A 16,952-nucleotide genomic window follows, 5' to 3' on the forward strand; every position below is an offset into this window, starting at 1 on the left:
ACCCGTTTCAATCCATCACAGGGGGCGGCCATTTTATCACTTGCTGTCGACTGACTGATATTTGGGGCCGTGTTCCCAAAGGTTCTTAGAATCATGATGTTTTCTTAAAATGTCCTCTAAAAGCGAAAAGTAGATTGCAGTAACAATGAAAGCTTTTCCTAAATAATCCTAGCTCTTAAAAGATACTCTTAACGTTGGATGTTTTATGTTTGTCCATTGTCTGTCTCATTAAGAGTTATTGTGTCCACCGAATGTTTTTGATGACACTCGCTCTCTATTGTCCAAACAATCTCCAACTAAAATAAACACTACGATAACAATTTCCAAACTGCTCTTAACACTACAATCTTATATTTTTGTTCAAACGATGAGCTGGCCGCGACTCTATAAATAAACAGACACAAATTTTGAATGAAGCCGCTACGTGGGGGGATTATAATGCTGTCCTTGCTCCCCCCCTCCCCCCAAAAAATTAAAAAATTAAAAAAATTAAAAAAAAAATAAAAAAATAATAAAAAAAATTAAAAATTAAAAATTAAAAATTAAAAATTAAAAATTAAAAATTAAAAATTAAAAATTAAAAATTAAAAATTAAAAATTAAAATAATAATGCTGTCCTTGCGGAAAATCTGAAGCATTTACATTGTCTCGTGGCACAACAACCGGCAAGGCTTTGGGCGTCGTCATTTTCGGCCAAATGAAGCAAGCCTTGATACGTGCTTTGCGAAAACGCCGCCATCATTACTCGATACACACTTCGATGCCATGGCACGTCGAAGACTCCTTGCTAGAAAGAGTTTAGGAACTAAGTTAGGAACTTTAGGAATACAGGCTGAGCTTATTAGAGAAAAATTTAACATCTTGACACAAAATGTATGGCACTCATTCTTTTCCATTTTGCCACACAATGAAAAAAGGACATCATTAATTCAACATGTTTAATTTATTTTGCAAACAGGCAATGCAATCTAAAAGTATGAGGAAAATATGACACCAACGGGATCTAATGCAGATTTGTGGGGGGGGTTCCTCATCGACTATATAATTGTGATGTCAATAACAAAGCATTGTGGAGGAAGAAAATAGTTAATCATGAAAAGAATTGCAGAGCCATAACTAAGATTTGATATTTTTTCATTGCGTCGTCATGGTTACAGATCCATGATTCACAACGTGTCAGAGGACAGGATGCTAAAAGAATTGATTAATGGTCAAAGATGCCATAGCCGCTGGGAAACTTGACATCTCGGATGCAAACGTATGGGGCCTCTTCATTGCAGAGCGCATCCTCCCAAAATCCATCTGAAATGAATAAATGCTTAAATATTCATTTATATCTCACAGCAAATTTTAATCACTGACTTTACATACCGCCTGAAAAAATCTGTATACAGTTGCCATTGCCATCAGGCTCTATTCCAAAAGCAGTGAAATCCACAACGGTGCCATCAGTCCAAAGGTATTCCTCAAACTGGAAGACAGTTATAGTTGAATGAGTCATATCTTCATACAACAACTGACGTAATGACACCAAACCCTACACCTCATTCCTTCTTTGAAGGGGACATATTACGGAAAATATGACTTTTGAAATAGATAGACAAACAACTGGATCTCTGTAGTGTGAAAAGTATAGCCACAAAGTAAGTTTACCCAAACGTGTATGTGAAAGACCCTCCCAAAAACATCTCCAAAACCAGTTAGTTTCAGGTGGACTGTTAAAACTAGGGGTGTTGGAAAAAAATCCATTCGGCAATACAACCCGATATTACAGCGCGCAATTCTTCAACAAAACGTCTTACTTAGGGTTAGGATTCACACATTAAGCATGAAAGAATGTTATACTAATGGAACATTAATATTTTATTTCAGTGCTGTTCAGACATGAAACAGACTGCAACCTGTTTGCTAAATGCAGTGGCTCAGTTATAAGCCTGAAGTTTTCAGATAAATACATTTCTATACAAATCTTACAATGTACATGTACAAGTTTACTGATTAGTATTTTCCAAATTTGAGTAAAAAAAAAAAATCGCAACAATCAATTTATAGATTCGTATCGCGATTAATCGGTATCGAATCGAATCGTGACCTATGAATCGGGATACCAATCGAATCGCCCGGTACTACGCAATTCACACCCCTAGTTAAAACAGTATTATTAATAATGCTGTAATTCTTAATTGCTTTACCGAAATTGCATCATGGAGTCCAAGCCAGGCTACTTGATCAGACCCGCCCTGCCGAACCAGTTCAAGAACAATTGCATTTTCCAGTTTATTGTGGATGGAGACCAGATTCCCACCAATAATTTGGCAAACTCTCTGAAAGAAAGAAGAGTCCAAATTATTTCACTCACTTGATTCGTCGGACGGTTGGCAAGACATTTTGACCAAATTCAATACCTCCGCGTCTGCAAATGTCCTGTGTTCAACTTGGTAGATGTAACAATGAGAGTCCAACTGAAGCCAGCCCTTTGGACAGCTTTTGTCTGCAGGTTAGTTGTTATTTTAAGAAGAAAACAATATATTTCAACTAAATCTGCTATGAAATTACTAGATGTAAGTATGACATTATGTATTTCGATAAAGTATCACTGAGACACAGCTACTGTACCGACCTTTGACATTGGATTGCAGGCTCCTCTGTGATGAAACATATTGTTAAAATCAGACGGCGGACCACAGACCCAAAGACACCAATGCATCAAACACAATAGTTTATACATGTATGTATTATTTAAGTCGGATTTTGACTTACGCCCCCACACAGCACTCCACTCATCCCGCAAAGGAGGAACAACGAGCGAAGAGCGAATGCCATCTGCGATTATGGAAAAAATATTTGTAACAAATATAGAGGGCTAGATTTACTTTTGATCAAAAAATGCAATAAATGTTAACAATGAAAATGGAGTTTAAAAAGTAGAATGTAAAGTTGCGTGAAGTTACCTTTGCAGTTGCGACATTTGCTGCTTACGACGGTGAGGATGAAGCCTTTTATAGTTTGGGTTGACGGACTCGTGTCATTGTTGAACGTACCCGTGATGCCGATATCACATGTCACTTAAAGTCAGTTTTGGCATGAATTAAAATGGTTATTAAATTCATTGTAATTAAAGTCAATCATCCACACACAAAAAAAAAAAAACATCCGCATACCAAAATAAACCATTACTGCTCTTCTATACTTGCCAAACAAGTTTTGGACCTCGAGAACCACACTTCTGGGATTAGTCAACTATTTTACCAGTCCATCCATTTTCTATAAAACTTGCCCTTTTCAGGTTAGCAGCTAACCACTAGCCTAGCTTCTTCTATGTCTTCTACTACTTTGTTCTTTGTATTTTCCGGCTATATTTCACACAGGGCATCCGCTAAATAATTTCTCGACATACAATATATTTATTCTCTGTCTTTTCCCACCCTCTACACCCCCACAATATATTTTGCCCTTATTCCCACTTACACTTACCAAACTAGTTTACAAACTACAATATCTTTGTCCAAATGATGAGCTGGGTGTGACTCTATTTAAAAAAAAAAAAATAATAATAATAATAATACAAAAAAAATTGGGGGGGAAATGAGCCGCTGCCTGAGGGGATTAAATTGCTGTCAAACGTCACAGAAATTCTGAAGCATTTCCCAAAACAGTCATCATTTTTGACTCCGCCCCTAAATGAAACAAGCATGGATACACGTTTTGCAAAGACGCCCCTTTCATTACTCGATACACACTTTAAAAAAAACAAAAACATATTTTAACCCCTAGGCGTTATTGTGACCATTTTTGGGCTTTTTGTTGGTTCTGACCAAGCCATTTCAAAATAAAATACTGCCCACGGTTTGTGCACTCGTCAGACCACAGCACACTGTCTATCTTTAAGTCAGTTCACCTCAGAGGTATCGTCTTTGTTTTGATTGATTTCCCACTTTTATACACATATTTCACAAAATTTAACACACTACAGTAGTGATATTAAATTGTGCACACATATGGATAATTGGCCTAATGTCATCTGAATTTCATTGCTGTGATAAAAGCGATCAAAGGCCTGATTATTGGATGTATCTAAAAGATCATGCTAGGCAATTATCCTGTGGTCTGGGATGTGGTTTGTGTTGCGAAGGATTTTCATACGCTAACGAAAATTTGTAAAATGTGATACAGCCCAACCCAGTAAAAATTAATCTATGACGTCAATAGCCGTCTATGGCAGTGAATGTGTTATGAAAATGTTTATGTTGCTTATGCTGTGTTGTGTTTTCAAGATGATCAACACAGAACGTTGCACACAACGAGGTGTGGTTCTCGAGGTTCAAAACTTGTTTGGCAAATGTAGAATAGTATTAATAGTTTATTTTGGTCGGTGGGTGTTTCTTTGATGTGGATAAATGGACTTTTAATTACAATTAATTTAATTGACAATTAACTTGCTGCCAAAATTCACTTGTGTCATGTGATATTGGCATCACCAGTACATTCAATGATGACATAAGACCGTCAACAGATATCGCCCTCAGCAGCAAATCTCACAACCGCAAAGGTAAGTTCACACAACTCTACGTCGTACTATTTACTACATTTTTTTTGTTTGCAACATGGTCAAATGTATATGTAGAACATTTGTTATATATATGAAGTATTTGTGACAAATGTAGAGTAGACTTCCAGATGTAGACTTCCACGCCATGAGAGATGAAGTTCTAAACCATGCATTCAGTGACTGCCTCATAATCTGAAATGTGGACTCGTCAGACCGCAGCACACCTTTCATTTTTTTTTTACGTCAATCCACTACAGAGGTATTGTATTTGTTTTCATTAATTCACACTTTCATATAAATATTCATGAAATTTTCCCTGTGCTTTTAGTAACATTAAACTGTGTGCACACATATGAATAACCGGCCAATTAAAAAAAATGATCAATGGCCTAATTATCGGATGTATCTAAGAGATTATGCTTAGCAATTATCCACGTGGTTTTATGTTACAAATGATTTTCAACACTTAATGCAGATTTTCAAAATGTGACAGAGCCCACACTTTATGGGAAAAAATAGAATGTTTGTGCTTACTGCTATTATCTTGTGTGAGGTTTTTAAGATGACAAACAGTACAAGTGCACACAACAGAATTTTTTTTATTTTGGTGTTTGTGGGTGTTCCTTATTCGCAGTTGAATGGCTGATGATATCTCTTTGGTGCATACTGCCACCTACTGTACAGGAACTGCAAAGGGACTTGGCAGGCTATGTTATCAATAGGTCAAAGCCTTGCCACCCACACAGTGTTTCTTTGTTTTGGATAATTGGACTTTAATTACACAATGTAATAAACGTCATAGCTAAAATTCACCTGATGTGTCATGTGACATTGGCATCATTGGTCAGAGTCTGCAAGATTTTTGGTGGGAATCTGGTCTCCGTACACAACGCTCTGTCTTTTTTCACAATGTATTTCGCGAATCGTGATGACTCAATGAGACAATATCAAATTCAAGTTATGCCACCTGTATTTTGAGTTTGGTCATGTGACGTTTGCAAGCTGAGCCATGATTGGTCACTACTTAAACATCCCTGATGTCATTTTCAGTTGACAGAAAGTGGCAAAATGGCCGTCCTGGAATGGATAGAAACAGGTGGATTTTGCTGCTTAAATCATATTCCACAAATGCAATATTATCAAAATACCATATTTTGACTTGTGAGACCGCATAGAATATATTAGTGTTAAAAATATTTTTGACTTGACTTCCCCTTTAAAGAAAATTTGAAATATTTAACTTGTGATCTTTTCAGTCAACACATTGTCAATAAAACTTTTAAAGGGGATGTCAACCTTAAACATTTCTTGACAATATTATGTTATATGCGACTTCACTAATCTAAACATGACATTCTGATAAAATATTGCATTTGTGGAATATGAGTTATGAAGCAAAATCCAGCCGTTTTTATCCGTCTCAGAGGGCGGCCATTTTGCCACCTGCTGTCGACTGAAGATGACATCACAGTTGCTCAGGGCTCAGGCAACGACCAATAACAGTTCACCTGTTTTCTGAAGCTGAGCTGTTATTGGTTGTTACCTGAGACCTGAGCAACTGATGTCATTTTCACTCGATGGCAAGTGGCAAAATGGCCACCTTCTGATATTGATTAAAAACTGCAGAATTTTTGCTGCTTAACTTATATTCCATAATATTAACCAGAATACCGTATTTACAGTAGTGGGGCTGCAAAGAACAAATAATTATTGTCAAGAAAACATTTTTGGGTTAACTTCCTCTTTAAAGCAGGTGAAGGAGAACATTTGTGTAGCCGTATAATAATCTAAACACCCCATTCAGATGGCAGGTTTTTGTGATATACAAAAACGCGACCAAGATAATTCGTTGAAACATGTTTCCCTTTCCTAGTTCACATAACCTGGACAACTAAACTGAAAGTCTGAGTTGAGCTAGGTATTAGTGTAGCACAACATGTAAGTATCATTTATATAAGGTGACAAGCAGAGGTGGGCATCGTCATTGACTGGAATCGATGATTGATGGAAGTGCCCACCTTTTGGCGTGTGCTTCAGCAAATGCTTGATAATGCGAAGCGGATTGAGAAGGACCGTGTGTACTCACCGCCATCCACAGAAGTAATCCTGCTTCATTCGGCTCATTATCAAGCATTTGCTGAAAGTGCTCAAGCACACGCCAAAAGGTGGGCACTTCCATCAATCATCATTTACGGTCAACGACGATGCCCACCTAGAGGAATTTCAGTGGCTGACGTTTCTTTGAGTGCAGAAGAGTGACAGAGACTAAGAATATGAAGATTTTTTTTACTACATTGCAACTTTAAACAACAGTCCAGGTATGTTTCCATTGAGGATATTATGGTATGTTTAAAAAGTAAGAACCCAATGATTTAAAATACCATCATATTTTACTAACCTAAAAGTACTTGGTATCGGTATATTTCTCTAATCAAATAAAATTTGAGTTATGTTACCTGTTTTCTGAGTTTGGTCATGTGACATTTGCAAGCTGAGCCGTGATTGGTCATGACCAGGTTTTGCTGCTTAATTAACACGATTGGTTACAGCCATGGACGGGTGCTACTAAATAGCCAAGAAGGGAGCACAAATGGGCTGAATATCTATGTAAACATGTAATCACTTTATTAAAAGATTTTAAAAAAGAGGTTCTCGCGTCAACATAAAGTATACAGTTTTGTACACGTCCGCTCAGTTCCACGGCTACAATACAAAGAGGTGCCACCAGGGGGCGCAGTGCCATACTACAGATTGTTACAGCACACATACACACAGACTGTACACACACAGTGTTAATGTTTCCAGGAATTGGATGATTGGACTTTAATTACGCAATTAATTAAATGAACATCTCAGTTGTTGTCGCAACTTACCTGATGTGACCTGTGACAGTTGCTTCATTGGCACGTTCAACAGTGACACAAGACTGTCAACCCAACCTATAAAAGGATTGCTCTGCATCATCGTCGTCTTCAACAGCAAAACTCAAAATCCATTCCAACCTTGTAATCATTTCCAAGTATTTTCCCATAATTGCTCAGACGACATTTGCTCTTTGCTCGTTGTTCCTCCTTTGTGGGATCAGTGGAGCGCTGACTTAAGATGTCCCGTAAGATGAAATTTCTCCTGCTGACTTAAATAACATATAAATGTCTTTAGCTTTGTATTTGATCCATTGATGTCTTTGTTTGGGTCAGTGTTCTGTTGTCTGATTTGAACAGTAATACTTTGTCCAATACAGTACATATGTCTTAGCTGCGTTTGGATTTCATTGAAATGTCCTGTTGGTTTTCTTCTTAAAACATACGCCTTTAAGAAAAAGTTGATGAGGAAGCAAGTGAAAATCAAACTCAGACTAAAATGGCTGCACAAGTGCACACGCCCTGTAAAAAAAATGGGTGTGTGGCCGTGCTCGTAATTAAGCAGTCACTTTCAAACTCTTAATCGGGTGTCAGCGCACACCTGCTGCCAATTAAAGTGCCTCTGATTTAACCCTGGAGAACCCAAGAACCCTTTTCTTCTTTGGAAAATTATGAATTATACATTAAATGACTGCTATAAGTTCACTGAACACCAAAATATACGTTTTTTCAATTTTAACCCTTTTTTTAAACTAGCTCAGAGTTGCTAATTTATCAAAAATATATATATAAAACATACTCCTAGGCATTCTGCAACATGATATGAAATAGATTAACAAAAAAAAACACAATTTTACCATCTGATGGTTTGCTGAGAAGAGGGTTTTGTTTGGATTGATTTCCAGCTCAACAAAACAGCATGTTGCCAGCCATCTTGTCACCACCACTCTGGCTCATGTAAGTGCAATATTCATCCACTAGATGGCCCCATGCAGGGGTCAGAAGTGGCACTCTGGACTTTTGAAGTTAAATTTGTTTTTTTAAAAAAAGAAAAAAAAAGGTCTTTGTTATTTGAGTAGCAGAATTTATAGGGGCCAAATTTGACCCCGTGGGTTCTCCAGGGTTTTAATCACGAAGGTGGGGCGTATGTACAATTCTCCCAAGGACTCAACCGATTCTCAAATATAAAAACACTGGGTGGAACTGATGACAAAGAGAGTTATTTGTATTTTTATTTTATGTATTTATTTATGTATTTAGTTATTTTTAATTATCAACGAAAGGAAAAAATGCGCTGCAGAAAAAGGGCAGGTGCATGAGTACCACTTGGGTCTATAAATTTGATGATGTTAATTGTTACATGTTGCTACTTGTTAATATTTTGTGATATTCACGTATGGGAAGACAGTGATGATTCCTCTCAGTAACTGGCAAACAGATAAATATGGAACATTTTCTCTTGGAGTGTTGACATTTTCAAAACATTCCAAGCAAAATCCAATTGTCTCATCACTGGTGAGTGAGATAAACGACGACCATGAGAACAGCATTATGTACATTACACACATTGTTTTGGATAATTGGACTCCAATTACACAATGAACATCTTAGTCGATGTGTCATGTTACATTGGCATCAATGAAATGTTGAAAAGTGAGGCAAGACTGTCAACCCAACCTATAAAAGGATTTATCCTCATCGTCGTCTTCAGCAGAAAAACTCGCACCCACAAAGGTAACTTCTCACAATTGTCATGTTTACTTTCAGTCTTGTTTACTCCCTGTCATGTTTTCCCCTTGTCTTGTCATTTCCTGTTTTAGTGTGAAAAGTCTGACTCCTCTCGTTTCTGGTCACTTGCCCTTCCTCGTGTGGTGTCTGTGTCAACCTTGATTGTGTCCACCTTTCCCCATTACCCTCATGTGTCATCTAATCAGTGCCCTCAGCCAGGTGTGTCTTGTCATGTCATTAGTGTTGGTGTATTTAGTCGGTTGTCTCCCCCCTGTCTATGTCGGTTCATTTTTGCTGTTGCCACGTTCGTAAGTCTTTTGCCACGTCACGCTGACCTCTTTGCCTTATACGGATCCATGTCATGTTGTTAGTCTCGCCTTAGTTGTTTTTTCATGTTTTGCTTCAGGTTTTGTTAGTTCCATTTGTTTTGTACTTTGAAGTTAGCCTTTTTTTGATTTTATATTAAAACCCCTTTTGGACTGCACCTCTGCCTCCTTGCTCTGCCTTCCCGCATCTGGGTCCTAAAGCCCCCACCTTACTGACAGAATGAACCGACCAAGATCAGACCCAGCGGGAAGCTTCCGTAAGCGACCGGCTCGTCGTCGGTCGACACGGAAGCACCATCAGCCTGCCATCCAATCCCATTCCATCCAAGTAAGCTCCTTTTCGCGGTTTTTGTCTTCTCCTCCCCTTTCACGCGATCAGCAAAACGCACTCAAGTCTCTGCCCTACGACACCATTTTGTCGCCTCAATGTTTTTTAGACTGACATCTCCGATGATGAAAATGAAGGTCCCTTTCCCATTAATGCGCTTACGGATTACAGTTCCGAATTGGACTTTTTCACCATCTTAGTTCCCCACATGTTTTCTTCACAGTTTTCATTTAGGGATTATTTTGACACCGGGTCATGTCACCCCTCCTCACCTGGGTCTCCGCCGTGTTCACCACACCGGTCCCCATCGCGTGCACCTCATAGCCCACCGTTACCGTCACGTCATGACATAGTTTCCCCTTTACCTGGTTCCTTACCCACTCCCGTTAGTTTACGTCACGATCCTTTACTCTCGGTATCCTCGGGTTATAGTCTCCCTATTGCTCCTCACTCCCCATGGTGGCAGGCTGATGAGGCTCCGGCTCCGCAGCCTCAAGTCCCCGAGCCGCGTCGGCCGAAGTCCAAAGTCCCCGAGCCGCGTCGGCCGTCGGGGCCTCAGGTCCCCGAGCCGCGTCGGCCGTCGGGGCCTCAGGTCCCCGAGCCGCGTCGGCCGTCGGGGCCTCAGGTCCCCGAGCCGCGTCGGCCGTCGGGGCCTCAGGTCCCCGAGCCGCGTCGGCCGTCGGGGCCTCAGGTCCCCGAGCCGCGTCGGCCGTCGGGGCCTCAGGTCCCCGAGCCGCGTCGGCCGTCGGGGCCTCAGGTCCCCTAGCCGGCTCCGCGTCGGCCGTCGGGGCCTCAGGTCCCCTAGCCGGCTCCGCGTCGGCCGTCGGGGCCTCAGGTCCCCTAGCCGGCTCCGCGTCGGCCGTCGGGGCCTCAGGTCCCCGAGCCGGCTCCGCGTCAGCTCCAGGTCCCCGAGCCGGCTCCGCGTCAGCCCCAAGATCCCGTATCAGCTCCGCGTCAGGCCCAGGTTTCCGTCCCGTTTTCACGTCAGCCCCAAGATCCCGTATCAGCTCCGCGTCAGGCCCAGGTTTCCGTCCCGGCTTTGCGGCAGCCCCAGGATTCCGGATCGGCTTTGCGGCAGCCCCAGGATTCCGGATCAGCTCCGCGGCAGCTTTCGGCTCCGCGTCAGCTCCGCGGCAGCTTTCGGCTCCGCGTCAGCTCCACAGCAGGCCCCGGACTCCGCGTCAGCTCCAAGTTCCCATATCAGCTCCACAGCAGGCCCCGGACTCCGCGTCAGCTCCAAGTTCCCATATCAGCTCCACAGCAGGCCCCGGACTCCGCGTCAGCTCCAAGTTCCCATATCAGCTCCACAGCAGGCCCCGGACTCCGTGCCGCCTCGTCGGCAGCCTCAAGTCTTCGCACCTCGTCGGCAGCCTCAAGTCTTCGCGCTTCGCCGGCAGCTTCAGGACCCCGGGCGTCCTCACCCTCTGCATCCCCGGGCCTCCTGGCTTCGGCCGCTCTCGAGCGGGGTCTCTTCGCTTCTTCCATGGCGGTGTCAGGCCCATGGGGGTGGACAGGAGATGTTCATCCCACGGCCGTCCTATTCCGGTGTGGCGTCCGGGGCGCCCTCCAGATCGGCGCCGCCGGGCTTCCCTCGTCTGGCGTCCGGGACATCCCCCGGACTAGACTGGAGGGATGTGTCAGGTTCCCGCCTCCGCCCGCCCGGTTTTTGAACTTTTTAAGGGACGTCTGGAAGCCGTCCCTCGACGGAGGGGTTCTGTCATGTTTACTTTCAGTCTTGTTTACTCCCTGTCATGTTTTCCCCTTGTCTTGTCATTTCCTGTTTTAGTGTGAAAAGTCTGACTCCTCTCGTTTCTGGTCACTTGCCCTTCCTCGTGTGGTGTCTGTGTCAACCTTGATTGTGTCCACCTTTCCCCATTACCCTCATGTGTCATCTAATCAGTGCCCTCAGCCAGGTGTGTCTTGTCATGTCATTAGTGTTGGTGTATTTAGTCGGTTGTCTCCCCCCTGTCTGTGTCGGTTCATTTTTGCTGTTGCCACGTCACGCTGACCTCTTTGCCTTATACGGATCCATGTCATGTTGTTAGTCTCGCCTTAGTTGTTTTTTCATGTTTTGCTTCAGGTTTTGTTAGTTCCATTTGTTTTGTACTTTGAAGTTAGCCTTTTTTTGATTTTATATTAAAACCCCTTTTGGACTGCACCTCTGGGTCCTAAAGCCCCCACCTTACTGACAACAATTTGTCAGACTTTTTGAGCTCCATTTGCCTTGCCTCTATTTTTTACAACATGGTAAAATAAGTATAGCCCTCTATATTTGTTTCGAATATGAAGTATATTTTCATTATTGGACAGATGGCATTGGCTCTTTGCTTGTTATTCCTCCTCTGCGGGATCAGTGGAGTTTTGAGTCAACCCGTAAGTCAAAATCTCTGCTAACTGAAATAATACATAAATATGTTTACTATTGAGCCATCGGTGTCTTCGTTTGGCTCAGTGTTCTCTAGTCATATTTTAACAATGTGCTTCTTCACAGTGGAAACGGCATTCTGATTTCAAAGGTTGGTACAGTAGCTGGATCTCAATGATTCTTTGTCAAATACATAACGTCTCATTCCCGTCATAGCAGTTTTCATTGAAATTATTTATTTGTTTTCTTTACACAACAAATAACCTGCAGACAACACCTGTCCTAAGGGCTGGTCTCTTTTGGGCTCTCACTGTTACATCTATCAACGTCGTGAAACTACATTTGCCGATGCAGAGGTATAGTATAGAACACTTTCATGCCGTAGTTTTAATACAATCAGTGTTCCATGTGTGTGTTAATTGAACCCTTTGAGTCAAAATGTCCTGCCAGCTGTCAGATGAATCAAATGAAATCATTGTTTTACTCTACTTTCTTTCAGAGCGTCTGCAAAATTTTTGGTGCGAACCTGGTCTCCATACACAATGCACAGGAAAATGCATTTGTTCTTGAGCTGATTCGGCGGGGTGGTAATAATGTGGAAGTCTGGATTGGACTCCATAATGCAATTCCGGTAAAGCATTGGCCAGTACAAAAGTTCTGATTAAATCATGTCCTTTGTTTCTCCATATACCCATATAGAAAAATGAATGTGATCTGCATTCTCAGTCAATTCATTATTCTTTTATGCCTTTTTTGAAAATATATTTCCCATAATGTCTTCTTAAAAAGAAAGAATGAGGTGTAAGGTTGGGTGTTTTCATCAGTCAGTCCTTAACTCATTCACTGCCATAAATTCATTAAAAAAAAAAAAAAGATTATTAAAAATTAGGGGCAAGAGGCCATGAAATGTTTTTAATTGTAATTAATCACATGACTTCACTAGTTAACTCACGATTAATCACAAATTCTGTTCTATTGTTTTATGTTATGTTCTAAATGTACAATAAAAAAAATTACATACTCTTGTTAACAAAAGTGGAAGAATATGTTAAACTAATAGAAATAGTTCAAATAAATTTTTGACGTTCATAGCCGTCAATGGCAGTGAATAAATAAAAAAAAAGAGAAAAAGAAAATATTATTAAAAATTCGGGGCGATTAAAGTTTTTAATCTTAATTAATCGCATGACTTCACTAGTCAACTCGATTGATCACAAATTGTATGTACAAAACTAATTGTACAATTAAAAAAATTTAGATTTTCAACAAAAGTGGAAAAAATGTTAAACTAATAGAAATAGTTTAAAATGAATTTCTGACGTTTATAGCTGTCAATGGCAGTTAATGAGTTTAGTATAAGTTAGTGTGACTCAATCTACTATATCTTTGCCTTCCAGGACAATGATTTTGTTTGGACTGATGGCACCTTTGTGGATTTCAAGGCTTTTAGTGGAGCAGAGCCTGATGGCACTGGAAACTGCGTACTGATTTCTGAAAGTGGTATGTAAAATCAGTGATTAAAGATTGCTATGAATAACATGGTCATTAGTACACATGTATGTGGTGCATTCAAAAAAAAGTTTCGGCGTCGGATTGGTAGGGCATAGGAGGTCGAGAAAAATAACATTTAATATTTAAACATTTCTTTCTTTCAGATGGATTTTGGCAGGATGAGCTCTGCGACGAGAAGGCTTCATACGTTTGCATCCAAGATGCAAAGTTTTGTAGCGACTGTGGTCACTTTGCACTGTGATGACGGTGCCTATGGCAGAGGCCGCCGCTAATCTGTCCTCTTACCAGTGGCGAGCGGTCAATATAAGCTATAAATGCAGTGCGTGCCCAAGCCATCCAATAAAATCATTGAAAATATGTCTGTTTTGATCTTAAGTTCCTGTGTAATTTGTCCTGTTTTCGTCACGGAAAGCTGAAAAGCCGAAAGCTTGTTTCACACAGGCACAATGAGATATCAAGTTGTGTCAGTTCCGAGAGGCTGTTGACTGTACGTACGCGCTGTGTATGGCAAAAAAGCTCTAAAAAAATTCATTTGAACTATTTCTATTAGTTTAACATTTTTTTGCCACTTTTGTTAACAGGAGTATGAAAACCTAGACATTTTTTTTAATAAACTTTTCTTTTTTTTTTTAAGAAACGATTATTACAAATTAAGGGTGCCAGGCGATTATTTTTTTAAAATTGTAATTAATCGCATGACTTCAATAGTTAACTCACGATTAATCACAAATTTTCTATCTGTTCTAAATGTACAAAACATTTTTTTCTAGGTTTTCATACTCTTAACAAAAGTGGTAAAAAATGTTAAACTAATAGAAATAGTTCAAATGAATTTTTGACGTCTATAGCCGTCAATGGCAATGAATGAGTTAAACTTACATCAATCTTATTGTGATAGTGTATGCTTACTGCTTTCTTATCATTGTGGGCATATTACATCCATCGCCATTGTTGGTATATTTGTGTCTTAGAATTATTGATATGTGCTATGTTTGTTTGTTTGTTTATTATTTATTATTGAACATATAAACCAGCAACAGAAACACTGCAATTTAAAAAAAATGATTTAAAAGAATAGTTTTTTTAATTAATTTTTTTACATAATCATCATAAAGCACAGCTTACATATTCACATGTGCTGTTTGTGCTTTTGTTTTGTTTCTGGTTAGTCTGACTTTTTAATACCATTGCTGGTATGAGCTTTTGACGTCATGTTAGTTAATTAACACATTGTTTAAGTTCTGTTTGTAGACACACCTGTTTTTTAGTGTTCATGGAAACCGCTGTTGGTTACAGCAAGCTTGCAGGAAAATAGCTTTTTTTTTTTGAAGTTTGATATTAACTCATTCACTGCCATTGACGGCTATAGACGTAAAAAATTCATTTAATCTATTTATATTAGTTTCACATTTTTTACACTTTTGTTAACAAGAGTATGAACCCCCCCCCCCCCAAAAAAAAATATTGTACATTTAGAACAGATGTAAAATTTGTGATTAATCATGAGTTAACTATTAAAGTCATGCGATTAATTACAATTAAAAGATTTAATCATCTGACACCCCTAATTTTTAATAATCTTTTCTTTTTCTTTTTTAATTAGGGGCATCATGCAATTAATTTTTTTTGATTGTAATTAATCACATCACTTCACTAGTTAACTCCAGATTAATCACAAATTTTATGTTCTAAATGTACAATATATATATATTTTTTAATAGGTTTTCATACTCTTGTTAACAAAAGTGGAAACAAATGTGAAACTAATAGAAATAGTTCAATAAATTTTTAATGGCAGTAAATGAGTTAATGAGATTGGGGGTGGGACTTAATACGTTTTTCTTCCTCCCACTCCATTTCAGGCTAAGTTTAGTTGAGTATTGTCTGGATAAATTGATCAATTGTTGATTGTGATTGCTGCCTGAAATAAATGAACAATGAATGAATGAAACGATGACGTCATAAGATGATCACGCTCAAATTAGAAAACGTGTTATTAACAGAGTGTTCCTGAGTGACACAGTTCTTTGTGACATTGCGGGGCGATTAAGAGGTGAAGTCCCTTCGCTTGCGTCCCTCGTTTCTCCTTCTAACTCGCCGCCGGTTTCGTGTACCTCACCGTCAGGTTCCAGCACACTTGTTCATGCCACTGACTCTAATAAGCCTGGTCCCTGATTGTTTTTTTGACCCCGTCTTTTTGCCGTTGTATAAATCAACTCTTTGACTGCCAAAAACGTTAAATAACGTTTAGTATCCTATGGAGGAGTGCCAAAGACGTTAAAAGACGTTTGTTTCAAAACAGAGCATTTCGGTGAAACTAACCATTTTCTATTGTTGATTACTGAAAAACGGAATAAGGTAGAAACAAACTTTTTTTTTTGATGAAAGATGAGAGTCCAATCTTTCATTTGGTAGTATGTGTGTTTCCATAGTCCAAACACAAAATTTTCTGTGGACCTTGAAAGATCAGTCAAAATGCTTAAATCGGCTGGCACTGGCGGCATCCCGTTTCTGAAAACGTCTGGCAGTCAAAGAGTCAATAGATCATAGAACGTCAAGTCTTCTTTTGTACCTTACTGTAGGTGACAGACAGGTTGCAATTATGAGGCCCCGAGAGCCGCCACTAAGCCACCTAATTGAACGTCGACCGGGTGAGTCACTCTTGTTCTCTATCTCTGGATGTCCAAAATGAATGGCCTCTTCACAGCCTGCTATTGTCAAGGTGCTGGTGGCGTCTCGATGACAGCCTCGTAAGATTAGCACATGCAAATTAGAAGACGTATTATTAACCAGGGAAGGCTGGACAGAGCCACCCTGCAGAGAAGTGACGCATGTTTCTTTATGACAGTGTGGAGCAATTGAAGCCGCTTCCTAATGGCAAGGTGTGTAACTCACTACTTTGTATTGAGGTACGGTGTATTTTATATCTATATCTGACAAATAACAAAAAACTTTCAAAAAAATTACAGACTAAGCATTCCCGGAAGTGAGTTTCCGTCTGTCAGTGTAATCGGGTGACAGACGGACCCTTTAGTCCATCACTGACGGACGCCTGTTTTGCTTACAAATGTCGGACAGTCCGTCAATACTGATGGAATGCCCACCTGTGTCTGTCGGTCCTAAAATAATGGTGACAAAGTGATGATGGAAGTGTGGTTAAGTAACATAACAGACAAATACAGGTTGGTTCAGCTCCTGGGTTTTCTGTAATCACAAGGATAGTAGCCTATATTAACTCATTCACTGCCATTGACGGCTATAGACGTCAAAAATTCATTTGAAC

General features: G+C 40.0%; 2 protein-coding genes across 5 annotated transcripts; one reads left to right on the forward strand and one right to left on the reverse strand.

Moving 5' to 3' along the window:
• Positions 1-1,004: 1,004 nt before the first annotated feature.
• LOC144038920 (lithostathine-1-alpha-like) lies at positions 1,005-7,937 on the reverse strand. 4 transcript variants are annotated; one of them, XM_077551788.1, is made up of 8 exons: positions 7,552-7,937; positions 7,423-7,488; positions 2,761-2,823; positions 2,621-2,645; positions 2,406-2,491; positions 2,193-2,324; positions 1,372-1,471; positions 1,005-1,302 (listed from the first exon to the last, which is right to left on the reverse strand). In XM_077551788.1, the coding sequence occupies exons 3-8, from the start codon at positions 2,821-2,823 to the stop codon at positions 1,205-1,207; spliced, it is 504 nt and encodes a 167-aa protein (XP_077407914.1). In that variant the 5' UTR covers positions 7,423-7,488; positions 7,552-7,937; the 3' UTR covers positions 1,005-1,204. The 4 variants fall into 4 exon arrangements, with proteins under 4 accessions (XP_077407914.1, XP_077407915.1, XP_077407913.1 ...); XM_077551789.1 differs by adding an exon at positions 2,952-3,065 and having other exon boundaries at positions 7,423-7,937; XM_077551787.1 differs by having other exon boundaries at positions 7,423-7,937.
• Positions 7,938-9,461: 1,524 nt separating this feature from the next.
• LOC144038919 (galactose-specific lectin nattectin-like) lies at positions 9,462-14,026 on the forward strand. Its single transcript, XM_077551785.1, has 7 exons — positions 9,462-9,792; positions 12,103-12,165; positions 12,284-12,308; positions 12,428-12,513; positions 12,657-12,788; positions 13,555-13,657; positions 13,813-14,026. Exons 1-7 carry the CDS (start codon positions 9,685-9,687, stop codon positions 13,908-13,910), a joined length of 615 nt encoding a protein of 204 aa, XP_077407911.1. The 5' UTR covers positions 9,462-9,684; the 3' UTR covers positions 13,911-14,026.
• Positions 14,027-16,952: the final 2,926 nt, after the last annotated feature.

This window comes from Vanacampus margaritifer, chromosome 18, assembly GCF_051991255.1.
Source record: "Vanacampus margaritifer isolate UIUO_Vmar chromosome 18, RoL_Vmar_1.0, whole genome shotgun sequence".
NCBI lineage: Eukaryota > Metazoa > Chordata > Actinopteri > Syngnathiformes > Syngnathidae > Vanacampus > Vanacampus margaritifer.

Excerpts from the sequence above, each read along its gene's own strand:
- LOC144038920 (XM_077551786.1), bottom strand. The coding sequence starts at position 7,059 with ATGACCAATCACGGCTCAGCTTGCAAATGTCACATGACCAAACTCAGA. Across the intron at positions 1,472-2,192 it reads GACTCCATGATGCAATTTCG|TTTGAGGAATACCTTTGGAC; the intron begins GTAAAGCAATTA and ends ACTGTCTTCCAG. Across the intron at positions 1,303-1,371 it reads TATACAGATTTTTTCAGGCG|ATGGATTTTGGGAGGATGCG; the intron begins GTATGTAAAGTC and ends TATTCATTTCAG.
- LOC144038919 (XM_077551785.1), top strand. The coding sequence starts at position 9,685 with ATGAACCGACCAAGATCAGACCCAGCGGGAAGCTTCCGTAAGCGACCG. Across the intron at positions 9,793-12,102 it reads TCCAATCCCATTCCATCCAA|ATGGCATTGGCTCTTTGCTT; the intron begins GTAAGCTCCTTT and ends ATTATTGGACAG. Across the intron at positions 12,514-12,656 it reads CTACATTTGCCGATGCAGAG|AGCGTCTGCAAAATTTTTGG; the intron begins GTATAGTATAGA and ends ACTTTCTTTCAG.